Source organism: Odontesthes bonariensis, chromosome 8 (assembly GCF_027942865.1).
Source record: "Odontesthes bonariensis isolate fOdoBon6 chromosome 8, fOdoBon6.hap1, whole genome shotgun sequence".
Taxonomy (NCBI): domain Eukaryota; kingdom Metazoa; phylum Chordata; class Actinopteri; order Atheriniformes; family Atherinopsidae; genus Odontesthes; species Odontesthes bonariensis.
The window spans coordinates 4,397,556-4,411,153 of record NC_134513.1 but is presented as its reverse complement, the minus strand read 5'-3'; the positions used below and the strand labels follow the sequence as shown (position 1 = coordinate 4,411,153).

General features: G+C 42.9%; 2 protein-coding genes across 3 annotated transcripts in view; both read right to left on the bottom strand.

Annotated features, from left to right (window-relative positions):
• Window positions 1-4,769, bottom strand: part of ahcyl2b (adenosylhomocysteinase like 2b) — a 30,420-nt gene extending 25,651 nt beyond the window's left edge. For both annotated transcript variants that reach the window (XM_075471374.1, XM_075471375.1), the window contains exon 1: window positions 4,375-4,769. In XM_075471374.1, coding sequence (XP_075327489.1) covers window positions 4,375-4,713 — 339 coding nt within the window. In that variant the 5' untranslated portion in view covers window positions 4,714-4,769. The remainder of the gene's footprint in view (window positions 1-4,374) is intronic.
• Window positions 4,770-8,628: 3,859 nt separating this feature from the next.
• On the bottom strand, window positions 8,629-13,545 carry tmem209 (transmembrane protein 209). The gene is made up of 15 exons (XM_075472457.1): window positions 13,480-13,545; window positions 12,965-13,123; window positions 12,820-12,878; window positions 12,422-12,553; window positions 12,092-12,321; window positions 11,797-12,001; window positions 11,159-11,334; window positions 10,981-11,052; window positions 10,796-10,892; window positions 10,546-10,671; window positions 10,291-10,388; window positions 10,076-10,190; window positions 9,878-9,975; window positions 9,496-9,569; window positions 8,629-9,322 (listed from the first exon to the last, which is right to left on the bottom strand). Exons 2-15 carry the CDS (start codon window positions 13,102-13,104, stop codon window positions 9,268-9,270), a joined length of 1,677 nt encoding a protein of 558 aa, XP_075328572.1. The 5' UTR covers window positions 13,105-13,123; window positions 13,480-13,545; the 3' UTR covers window positions 8,629-9,267.
• Window positions 13,546-13,598: the final 53 nt, after the last annotated feature.

Here is a 13,598-nt window from a genome sequence, read left to right as displayed (position 1 = left end):
ATCCACCTGCTGTTGGCCCAAGCCTCATCAGAAATGGGCTCCATGGAAGGGAAACAGGGAGAAAAGGCTGCGCTGTGCCAAATGACACAAGAAGTGGGCTGAAAATCAGTGGCAGCAGGTCTGATGGAGGGATGAATCCTCCCCAGAGCCCGGAGCTCAACATTACTGAAGCAGTGTGGGATCATGTTGGCAGAGAACGCAACAAAAGGTAAGGCAAAATATCCATATTCTTCTTTTATCCATTCAGTCAGTAACCTCCAGAACAAGCAACAAGCAATCTAGACAGTGATGGAGAGATTGCAACAGGAGGTGAGAGAAACTGGAACCGGCGTAAAGCACCAACAGTCCGTTTCCTGAGCCGGTCTAAGTGGCGAGGATAGATAGTTATAGGAAGGTGCCATCTCACACTGAGATTTACACCGACGAGGCCCACACAGTTTGCGCCACACAGGACCACAGTGACACAGTGAAACAAAACGACACCATCAAGAGGGGAAGTGGTGTCCAGGGGTGTCTCCAAAACGGGTTTATTTCACGTTTCCACTATCTGAGAAGCTTCGTTGAACAAGTTGACATGAGGCCAAAACAATAGCGATGTGACGAGGTAATCTAAGGAAGAGGAGAGCAACAAGAGATAACTCATTAAAAAGATTGATAAACCTCGGCTAAGTGCACAGTGCTGTGCACCCTGTTCCTATAAACACTTATTTATTTGTCTTTTCTACATGACACAGCTGTTAACATCTGGCCTGTCGTTTAATCGAAAGAAATTTACAGTTTTGACATTCCTTTATCTCCTGACGGCTGCAGCCATCGATCACATAATGTGCTTTCAGCGCATCCATCATTTAATTGGAGATATCTCCGGCCGCACAACAGCATCAACATGCATTTGATTCCCCTCGTTTGATGATGTCACCGATGAACTCAGCGAAAGCCTCTGCTGACCTCAACTGTTTAATGGTCGGATTATGAAAGCTAAACAAAAGCACAGCGGTCCAACGTTTTCCTTTGAGCCAAAGCATCAGTATCAGCAGAGGTGGGAGTCTCAGCAGAGCTGGAGCCGTAACGGATCTCTTTCAGGAGATTTCTCAAACTTCGCACCACGGTGCCACTCCCCCCCCCAAAAAATATCTTTACCCAACCAGAACAAAAACAAAAAACAGCAGAGAAAACCCACCAAGACCAAAAGTGTCGACTCAGAAAGTAGGGCCAGGATGTGGCCACGTGTTGACTTTAATGAAAACCCCAACAGCTTCGTATGCGCTTGCCACAACGCGTGCAGATCAGCTCAATCACCGAGCTGACTCACGTACGACAGAGCGTGGGGGGGGGGCAGAAACACACACTCTCCTTTGTGACCGCAAACAGTCATGAGACATGAAGACACTCAATTACAAATCAGAGCAGAGTTCTGATTAGTCACTGAGCATTTTGTCTCAGTTCCCAGATGCCTCACTTTGTCTTAACCCAGAGATACTCACTATTTTATTCACAAGAGCCACTTTTACCACAACATACTAAAGTCCCCTTTTGCAAATATGCATTTCTACATATAAAACATCCCACAAAAAAAGAAATAATTTCAATTAAGACTACATTTACCTTAATACTGGGATGAGCAGAAGCTGGCGTGCATGTCCTTGACTTTCTTCATGTTGTATTTGTAGTTGTAACCGTAGTGAGACATTCAGCATGAGCATGGTTTTTGTGCTGGTTTTTGCCCTTTAATTAAAAACCAATCCATTGTGCCTGCATCTCGCGCTGGCTAAAGGAGCTAGCGTGCTCTGCGGTCAAGTGTGACGGTGGTTTAAGCGGGCTGCGTTGCCAGGTTTAACAGTTCCCCCTTTAGGAAACACCATTAAGCCTTAATTAATACTTAATGAAAATACTTAATGCTACAAAAAATGTATTGTTACCATATTGTTATAAGCTACTATGTGAGTACGAGCCGCCAATTAAAGCTTGAGGAGCCGCGCAATGAGTATCTCTGCCTTAACATGTTCTCCATTGAGAATAAAAAAAAACAATTATCCTTTGAGGTTTGCAAAAAATATCAGCCGATTGTTCTTTATCTTTCCGTTACAACCGTGCCATAAAAAGTCCGCATAAAGGATTTCAATAGGTCAAGAGGGCCATCGGAGAGCTAATGACTGTTACAGGGACTGTGTGGCACTGTGCCATGGCAGCAGCCAATCAATGACCTACATTTAGACTGACCCAAAGTGGAAACTTACAGACCAAAACGAAAAAAAAAGAAAAAAGGAAAAAAGTACAGCCTCCCCTTTTTGAATAAATTACCTCATTTTCCTCACAGGTTTCTTCCCAAGTATGCCAGACACACCGTAAGCCTGTTAACCAGTAAGCACTACCAGGAACGGCAGCTTAGTGGGTGACATAACATTACTTCAGAAGGGGGATGAGCATGCTAAACCATAGCGCCGTGGAGCCTAAAACCTGTTCAATCATTACCAAAAGCAAAGGCTCCGTTTCCGTAAGGCGCTTATGTTTGGACAGTGTACACAATCATCTACTTCAAATAAGCCATCGGTAGGGGCAATCAGGCAGGTGACCCTGTGGACCCGGTGGCTATGCAGCCAGGAAAATGCTTCCTGCAGGCCTCTTTCTGGACTCATGACCGCGGACCTCCCAGAGGCTGGAAGTGTTACAGCGGCACTCATCACCTACTCAAAAAAAAGCTTACATCTGGGCTCACCTACAACAGGGAGATGGCCTTTTAATCCCCTCATGTGGTGACATGATAAAGGCGAGGATTAAAAGCCAGCCTTTCACTCGGCCGGCCAACCCTGTTGCCTGCCTGCACGCTTGCATCATCAGCCCCTCTGCTGCACTTAACCTTAACTGCACCGAGCCCGCAGAACTCAGCAGTTCATCAAGGATGTGGTCGTGTGCATCTATAAAACAGCAACACGCTATAAATGCACACGGGCAGGTAGATATCCAGCAAGCAAACCTGGTCTCCTGTATATCTAAATGTTGTCTGGCTTCAGGGTGGTGAGCGTGGTTCAACCCGAGCACCCAGGACTGAATGAATTCCTTATGCCTGCTTGCTTTGACAGTCACGGGAACCATCTGCTCTGTGCAGCTGCTGGACCGTTGTCAATTATTTCATCCAGCTTCTGCCTACCGAGTCTTCAAGCAGAGCTCCTTTAAGGATCGTCTTTCAGGATGAAACAATGAAAACTTCTATTTCTCCAGCATTAAAGCCACAGGTGGAGCTCAAACCCACCCAAAAACACAGACCTAAACCCATTCATTAGGAGCCAAATTACCTTAATATCCACCATTTCTGATATTACTAACAAGTCATATCAACAAAATCAAGATGTTAATTACAACTGTTCCTCAATAGATTCCTTAAACGCTGCCCTTCATATCCACTTCTGTTCTAATCAAGCCCTTGTGGGACTCTAAAAAGAGATAAGGCACATTATGAGAGTTTTTTTTTAATGCGAATAAGTCAGCCTGACCTCTGAATACACAAAACCAGGCACTCACTTTGGTCCACTTTCAGTTCCAGGTGCTCTGCAGTCTCCAGTGAAACTTACACGAGGGGAGTGTCCTTTGTTATGAGTTAGAAACCCCACTCTGCTCCTTTCCCGGGTTTTATTGTGAGAAAAACAGCTAAAAACAACCGATTAAAACTTCTATTTAACCTCTGAACCCCGTGTTGTCCTATTAAGTCAGTCGTGAAAATAAAAATGATTGTTTTTGTTTTAACTCTTGACTCCCAAAATAAATGTTGAGTTCTCTTCAATATTTGTCCCAGGATCTCTGTTATCCCTGTCAAGCCACAGTCTTTTGAAATGAAGAGGTCAAAATTGAATGTTGTAGGGGAAAACACAACTCAAAGCAAAACTAATACGGCTCCAAAATTGATAAATGTACTAGTTCACCTCAATTAGTGAGAAATAATGTGCCTCTGTGAGCACTGGGGGCTGGGCACCCCTAAAGACCAGATCCTAAAATCGCCTCTGCCAACAAGAATAGGCTAAGTGTAAAGTGAGTTGTTTTTTTTAATTCCACAAATGCCCTATCTTAGAAAAACTTGAGGAGTTGAATACCACCACCCAGCTTCTAGTTTATTTCCTGAGTATATCCGCAAAATGTCAGCCTAAAATAAATGGATAAACCTAGTTTTAAAAAGGAGTTTGGCCCTTTTTTAATGCTCGCCGGTGTTATTTGCACACAGAGTCGTAATTAAAAGCGTTTAAAAGGCACAGCTGAATCAGCTCAGGGACCATGCTAGCTGTGTTAGCATCGCCACACAATGCCAGCTTTTCCCGGCGGCGAGGTGCTGAGTGGTGGTCCAAAAGCAGCAGCCCCCGCGGAGTAAAACGGGGTCTCACTCACCTTTTTCATCCGCGGAGCCTCCGCCACGGTGCCGTCACGGTTCACAAAAGCCTCCCCGCCGTTCTGCTGCGGGTCCGTCCGCTTCATAGCCGACGCCTGTGGAAGCTTAGCGGCGTTCGGGGTGAGCAAGCCCAGGCTGCCTTCTGCGGCTTTGGCGGAGGGCTCCGCCGAAGGAGACGTAGCGGCGGAGGAACCGGCCTGGTGCGGGTCCTTTCTGCCGAGGGTCTTGTCCTCCTCCGACGTGGGTGACATCGGGGATTGAGCCGACAAGCCTTTGCCGGCGGAGGCGTCTTTGAGTTCGACCTCTGCCATTTTCGCTGCCACAACCTGGACTGACATCGATGCAGTTTCTCTAAGTCCTTTTTCCAGCACAGATAGCGAGTCAGGCGGATGTGAACGGAAGCGGCGGAGCCCCGGTGCATTGTGGTTAACGGAGTTCCTCAAGGCTTGCTCAAAAACCGTTGCTCCCGTTCCTCTTCTCAACCGTCACCGCTGACATCCAAACCCTTACTTAACAAAAAACAAATAAAACGATTAACTCAATTACTTTAATTAGGTCAACAGCAGGGGCGATTTTAGGATCTGGTCTTTAAATCAAATCAAATTTATTTGTATAGCACATTTCATGTACAAACAATTCAAAGTGCTTCACATAAAATAAAAGCATTGCAGCAGGGAGTGTAAGAAGCATTAAAAATACATAAAAGAATATAAAGAGAAACAAATAAAATCATTTAAATGAATTTAAAAACAAGCAACAGTCTAGATAAGTTCAAAGATATTTCACGCATAGACACATGAGAACAGAAATGTCTTTAACCTGGATTTAAAAATGTCTCCGTTTGGTGAAAGTTTAATCTCCACTGGCAGTTTGTTCCACTTGTTTGCAGCATAACAGCTAAATGCTGCTTCTCCATGTTTAGTCTGGACTCTGGACTTTAGGGGTGCCCAGCCCCCAGTGCTCACAGAGGCACATTATTTCTCACTAATTGATTTTTTTTTTTTTTAGAAAAGCCTTTAGTTTGCCTGAATTAGCCTATCTTAATATAATTTTACTGTTTTTGTTTTCGCTAGTTTTAAAATGTAGCACTCTGAGGTCATTAAATTGATGTAAAGTGCTTTATAAATAAAATATATTATTATTGAGGAGAACTAGTACATTTCTAAATTTTGGAGCCGTATTAGTTTTGCTTTGAGTTGTGTTTTCCCCTACAACATTAAATTTTGACTTCTTCATTTCAAAAGACTGTGGCTCGACAGGGATAACAGAGAGCCTGAGACAAATATTGAAGATAACTCAACATTTATTTTGGGAGTAAAGAGTTAAAACAAAAACAAATGCTAGAAAATAAATAAAATGGTCACTAAAATAATGCATCCTTGAGCAAAAAAAAAGAAGTGTTTTTGCATAATATAATATTTTAAAAATGTGCTGAGCCAGGGGGTGCCGAGCTATCTCACGGTGGTGTCTTGGCACCACTAAAAATACCCGAGCCTCGCCCCTGATCCAAACCCTTACTTAACAAAAAACAAACAAAAAAAAACAGTAAAACAATTAACTCAATTACTTGAATTAGGCAAGGCAAGGCAAGGCAATTTTATTTACAGAGCACAATTCATACACAGGGCAATTCAAAGTGCTTCACAGCTACATAAAATCACAAGAAGGCAATAAAATCATTAAAAAGAAATAAAAAATAAAATAAAGAAATTAAAAACCCATTAAAATAATCATTAAGTAATTAAAAAGTGAAGAGTGCAGATAAAATACTTTCAGGTGTCATATGCACAGCTAAATAGAACTGTTTTCAGCCTGGATTTAAACATTGTCAGAGTTGAGGCCTGTCTCACATCTTCTGGAAGACTGTTCCAGATGTTAGGAGCATAAAACTGAAACGCAGCCTCACCTTGTTTAGTCCTGACTCTGGGCCCCAGCAGGAGACCCCTCCCTGAGGTTCTCAGAGCCCGAGTTGGTTCATATGGCTCTAACATGTCAGAGATGACTTTGGTGCTTGACCGTGAAGAGACTTGTACACGAGCAGAGCTGTTTTAAAGTCTATTCTCTGAGCGACAGGAAGCCAGTGCAGAGACCTGAGCACTGGACTAATGTGGTCGTATTTCCTGGTTCTAGTCAGGACTCGAGCAGCAGCGTTCTGGATGTACTGCAGCCGTCTTACAGCCCGTTTAGAGAGCCCAGTGAGCAGGCCGTTACAGCAGTCTAACCTGCTGGAGACAAACGCATGGATCAGTCTCTCTAAGTCTGGTTTAGACACTATTCCTTTGATTCTGGCAATGTTGTTTAGATGGTAAAAAGCTGCTGATGTTACAGATTTAATGTGGCTGTTAAAGTTCAGGTCTGAGTCCAATATGACCCCGAGATTTCTAACTTGATAGTTAGGTTTTAGAGAGAGAGTCTCAAGGTGACTGATAACACTTTCTCTTTGTTTCTGTGGGCCACAGACAATGATTTCAGTTTTGTCTGAGTTTCGCTGGAGGAAATTGTTTAGCATCCACACACTGATCTGTTCGATGCAGCGACACAGTGTATCTACAGGCCCGTGTTCTCCTGCCGTCAGTGACACGTAGATCTGAGTGTCATCTGCATAATTGTGGTAGGACACATTATAGCTGCGTATTAGCTGGCCTAGTGGAAGCATGTACAGATTGAACAATACGGGTCCCAGGATTGACCCCTGGGGAACCCCACAGGTCATAGCCATTTGGTCTGAGACACAGTTACCAATTTCAACAAAATATTTCCTGTCCTCCAGATAGGACTTGAACCAGTTTAAAGCACGACCAGAGATTCCCACCCAGTCTTCTAACCTCTGTAATAAGATCGCATGGTCAACTGTGTCAAAGGCAGCACTCAGGTCCAGCAGAACTAAGACTGTGACTCTACTTGCATCTGTGTTCAGGCGGATGTCATTTGTCACCTTGATCAGAGCTGTCTCAGTGCTGTGGTGGGGCCTAAAGCCTGATTGGAAAGTATCAAAAGCATTGTTAGACAGGAGAAAGTCACTAAGCTGTTGGTATACAACTTTTTCTAGAACTTTGCCTAAGAATGGCAGGTTTGATATGGGCCGGTAGTTGTTCAGTACTGTGGCATCAAGATTGCTCTTCTTTAGAAGAGGCTTAATGACAGCGGTTTTTAAGGCCTTTGGAAATGTTCCAGTCTGGAGTGAGATGTTGACTAGATGAGCAAGTTGTGGTAACAAACTGCTCAGCACAGACTTTAGGAATCTAGTGGGCAACTCATCAAGGCAGCACGTTGATGAACTCAGACTGCAGATGGTCTCTTCGACTGTTTTGTCAGTAACAGGTGTGAAATGTGTCAGCTCTAGGTGTCTAGCTGGCTGCAGAGTAGTTATTTGTGTTGTGGAAATTATTGCATTTTTAATGCCTTGAACTTTGTCATTAAAGAATGTTGCAAACTCATTACACTTGGATGTAGAAATGAGTTCTAAAGGCAGTGAAACTGGAGGGTTTGTTAATCTGTTTACTGTAGCAAACAGGACACGAGAGTTGTTACTGCAGTGTTTGATGAGTTCAGAAAAATAACTCTCCCTTGTTCTACGCAAAGTCTGGTTGAACACACATAGCTTTTCTTTGTAAGTCTCATAATGAACCTGGAGCTTTGACTTGCGCCATTTCCGTTCGGCTCTCCTGCACTCCCTTTTTTGTGCCCTGACCGACTCTTCTTTCCTCCATGGCGCCCTTTGCCTACTTATTAGGTGGCAAAGGGAAATTGGAATTAGGTGAACAGAAACAGCCGTAGCAACACTGACTACATTTCCCACAAGAGAAAGCCGCACTGATGGATACATTGCGGGAAAAAACGATGTAACAAATAAATGCAAAACAAACGGCAGTTTACCAGATAATGCAAACGTGTCTGCATAGTCTTAATTTGTCCATTCTCACAAAAAAAGAGGTGCAAGTTGCATTAAAATAGCTGTTAATTTAGATACATGACACATTATGAAGGACAAGCTCAATTGTTCAAAATATATGGCAAAACAGAGATTTTAACCTAAAAATGCAAGTGAGCTTCATTCTGCAGCCTGAAGTCAATCACTGCATCACACCTCTGTTTATGTGATTTTTTTTAAAGGGTACAGACAGAACAAAGGTCAAATGGCTAAATAAGACCCACACTCCCACCTAGTGGAGGTTTTTTTATAGTCAACATGCCAAGCAAAAAGGATCGAGCTCAAGTGTTTTCTTTTAAAATATCAATTTAATTTGTCACATCTTATGCGACATGTTTAAAACAGCAGCTGCAAACATGTAGGATTTGAATAAAACTCAAAGGCAACAAAGTCAGGATAAATCCAGAGATCAATGCTCCTAAAAATCATCACATCACATATCCAGACCTCTGTTTCATGATTACCTGCAGCCTTTTAGCCTTTATTCAAGCACATACCAGGAGCAGACATTTATTTTCAACAAAACAATTGCAAACTGGTGCTAAAAGTTTGCTGATGCTAAAGAAATACAGAGTCCACACATACCGTATTTACATTCAAGCTAACGGGTCTGAGACCTTCGCTATCAAGCTGGAAAATGTGAGGTATATCATTTACAAGGCTGCCATGCTGGTACATTCTCAAAATATAAAAGTCAGGAAGCAAAAAGCTTTAAAAAAAACAAAAACTAAACAAAAAAACACAGCTCTTAGTTGTATCATAAGGACTCTGTGGTGTAACAGAAATGTCAGAAAATAAAACTCGTTGCCGCCAGTTCGTACAGCCGAAGCGTCCCAAAGCGAACGTGGGTTGTGTTTCAAAATGAAGCGCTTTTTTATTTGCCCCTGAAACTGAGCCGTACACCGACGTCGGGGTGGGCAAAAGCACTTGCAGCAGTTTGTTGCTTTTAAAAGACGACGCATCAGTCCTCAAATATCCACAGGATGTTGACGCCAGAGAGTCCCAGATTCACCCTCCTGAAGAAAGAAAAACATGAAAAACAATTTAACTTTTCAGCAAAGTCAAACTAATCACTCTGAAATCAATATGCAATCAGTTCTTTGGTGTGTGACCTTTTAGCAGAACATCAATCCATATTTCGTTATACACCAACAGTCATTTTTCATGGAATTTTACAAGGAGAACTCACCCCAGCATCCCCGACTCTTTGGTCTTAATGACATAGAGGAACATGAGAATTGTGTGGAACAGGTTGTTCCTGCCCTGGAACGGAAATAGAGACGGGTTTGTGTCACTGCAATTCAAGTGTTATCACGAGGCAACATAATCTGCATCGTCATTAAAGCAGACGCCTGTTCTGATGCTATTTTTTTCCTCCAACGTCTACATCAAACGAGGGGACTGTGGGTCATGCACAGAGTGACAAATCCATCGTACTTTAAAGTACAAATCAATCACATAAAATAAAATGTAAACAGTGTTTAAAGAATGCATATAAATAACTTATATGACACAAAATAAGAGAAGAGATCTAAGATCTTTGAATAAACAATGGGGGTGTCTGTGGTCACCTTAGGAAGACTGTAGATGTGCCCCTGATATACGAGCTGGTAGTGAGGAGGGGTGGTGCTGCTTTGGTGGATGCAGAAGAGGTTCTCCTTGGTAATATCTACAAGAGATAACAAAAAAAGAAACAAACAAACACTAAAACCACTTGAAAGAGGAGAAGGAAGCCTCTGATGAGCCTTTATTATTATGGTTGTGCGCACCAGGTTTGTCTGGGGTGTGGCTGAAGTGCTGAGAAGTGAAAGTCTTCCCGTCTGGGTACTTTGGGTGCGGAGGAAGCCTGGAGTCCAAGTACGTGCAGAAGACGTGCATGAGGATCTGAGTGGAGAACACAGAGAGAGAAAACGTTTAAAAATCTTATTATGCATTACAGATACGTCTGTGACAAAACATACAAAAGCTCAGGATTCAGACTCACAGCACAGTCAGTGGGAATGTCTGTGTCCCACTTCCTGTTCTTCAGATCACCGCCACCATTCCAGCGGAAGGAGCTCATACAGCCGCTGTGAGCCAGCTCTGAGGCAAAAACAACAACACATACAGGAAAAAATAAAAACAAATCAGCCCAAACAGCCACAAAAATATCAAAACAACTACTTTTCATCTATTTGCAATTGTGTTTTCTGTCTCTATCAAAAGCACAGTTTTCAGGATAACATACTGTTGAACTCACCCTTTAATCTGTCAACTAGATATTCCTGGTTGGGTGTGATGTCCAAGTACAGGACAATCGAGTTCAAGGTGGGAATTAATGAGGCTTTCATCACGGCCGCCTGTTTCAGACTGCTTATGCTGGCCTCTGGTGGAGGAAAGAGGGAAGACTGGTGCTAAATATATTTCTTAAAGGAGAAGTTCAGACTTTTACATTTGGTCCGCAGCAGTTTGAGGGGACGGAACATTAATCCTCCCTGCAGCAGGTTTACCTCCTATCTGGAGCTCTGGGCATCCCATCCTCCTCAGCTGGCTGTTGACAGAGTCGATTTCTTTGACCAACGTGACCAAGATGGTGTCACTGATCCACTGCAAACGCAAATATTTACTTACTCAGATTGATTTATAAAGACTTCATGTACAGCTTAGATAAAAAAAAACAAAAACAACTACAAACATTTCGGAGCTTGGCTGTCCAGCTATCGGTCCGCTCCACGACTGCACGGCTGGTCGTGATTCTGGCCCACACCTACATATCAGAAAAAAGGAACAAAGAACATTTTTAAAAGTTGCTTCCTGCAGTGCACTTCGCTTTCATTAAGGTACACAAACAGAAAAATGCTAACAATGCTAACCTCCTCTGCAGCCTGTTTGGAACCCAGATCCGTCTCATCCTTGTGGGCAGACGGCGCCTGGGAGCGGCATGCAGGCTGATAGAGGAATTTCCTCAAGCTCTGCGCGTAGTCTCCGACTGAACGGTTGTAGTTCCAAAATGTCGGACTGTGGCTCGGACACACAGCCTCTGGACTGCCTGCAGACGGGATGAAGACATTGTTTTAGCCATTAAATATTTGAAAATCCGAATTTCCAGGAGCTGTTTTTGATTTTGAGCAGTGTCCCAACATTTTGGAAACAGAAAAATATGATATTTGGTAGTTACTCAGATGAAGATATTCATCACATAATTAACAAACTGCTAATAATCAGTGGTTTTTAAAAAAGCCCAGAGTCCAGTGTAAAGTCTTCAGCAACTTGCCAGACTTTCCTATAATATTTTAAAGTGGTCTTGAATAATAGTTCTCTGGGCTTTCTGAAGATCTTTGAAAGCTTTGTTTTGTATAGTAGCAGCTTTTCCATTTATTTTCAGTTCAGTCTTTATACGCGATTGTTTGACACCAACCTTTAAACCATTCAAGCATAAAAAAGGCATCTCACTCAGCAAAGAACCGGTGACTTGGGGAGAAGCAAAAGAAGAAATCCTACAGATACCCACCGAGCTGGCTGCGGTGACTCTTCTCCTCCTCTGTGCGCAGGAACCGCTCCAGACTTTTCAGATCTTCCATGTAGTCCTCTTTGCTTCCCGGAGAGTTAAACACAGAGGGGGATGTGCGATATCGAGCCCTCAAGCTCGAACCTTCTGCTGATCCAATGCTGTTTGAGTAGGGAGAAGTGCCCGAGGAAGGACTGTAGTTCAGCACCTGAAACACGGAGAAGAATAGGCGCAATTCAGAGTCCAGATTGTTACTTTTTTCTCACCACTCTCAAATCACTACTGTAAAAATATGTACCTTCCCAAAGGCCACTGAGGGGGAAAAGGGGCCTCCCGCACTGCTCGGCGTGGATGGGTTACTCAGAGAAGGACTGTAACCTGTTACACAACTCGGGGAGAACTTGGGACTGCTTGAGGCTGGCCGAGAAGGGCTGAAACTCAGCACACTCTGGCCCTGCAGTGGAGATGCTTGGGCTGGAGCCGGCGTTTCCTTCTTTTCTGGCTTTAGTGGCGGAGAAGCCTGGATACCTACAAGGGGAAAGTCAACAACATTTATATTTGTACTCAACTATTTTACTTGGTACAATGTGTTCTGAATATTGTGAAAAAGTTTTAAAAAAATCCTTACTCGTGTTTCTCAAACCCAGAAGGCGATGCTGCTCGGGGGTTACAGTAATGGTGGACGGAGCCATCGTGTATTTGAAATACTTCCAGAAGTCAAAAAGAGCATTTAGACTGAAGAGAGAGGCTAGTACCAGTTCTGTTGAAGAGGACAGAAAATTAACACACAGCCATAAAGACTTGGTTCCAGGTTAAATATCATATTTGTTTAATTTGAACAAAGAAAAACTTGAAAATTATTCAAGTCTGAATATGCAGGAATATTCTCTTGAATTACCAAAAGGAATATAATCCCAACCCACATGTTGACATGCTGCTACAACTTTTCATCGAAAGGCATCAATCAACTTTAAAACACAGGCGACAATTCTCAGAATAGTAAATAACTTCAGAGTGGGACCTCACCGATGTACCAAATAGGCCAGTAGGTGATGTTGTAGTACCGGCTCAGCAGTTTTCCCGACCTTACAGAAAAGTTAAAGACATTATTATGACATACAAGAAGTTAAGAGACACCTTATTTAGCAAAATCACACTGACAACTACTTACATTTCAGTGTAAATCATGCCAGCAAGGGACACGTTGAGAACAGCCCAGGCGAGGACGACTTGTCGAGCCTGCTCCTCCCTCCTCAACCTCAGTGCCCTGTCTATCATACTGGGGGTCCCCTCCTTAGGTGGGGTCAACATGGTTCAAGTTCTGATCAGGCTGGAAAAGTTAGTAGAGCAACACATTCTGAGTAAAAAACAGGCCAAGAAATTAGTTTGCTACACCCTATTGAATATTAACTGATTGCATTAGATCTAACTGTAAATAACAATATGTTGCAAGGAAGCTGTACTTGACGCAGAGCAAGTATTTTTATCGCAAAGTTTAATTAGCCCACCTGCTAGCTAAAAGGTTAGCTATAGTTAGCTAGCTTGTGTACAAAACAATGCAGCGAAGCGGAAGTTCAGTTTCAGTTTGGACTTCCTGTCAAATTATAACACAGGAGTAACATTTTATCCGCAGAAGGATGTAACTTATATGTAGTAAAACGCAAATAAAGTTTAAAGCATTCATACCACGCTAAAGTGAATGACGGCTGCGGCGCTGCATTATTTGTATTTAAACCGGAAGCGATCGTCTACACTTCCGGTACACATTTTAGCGAATTTTCATCGTTAAAGTGGGAAAAAAATGT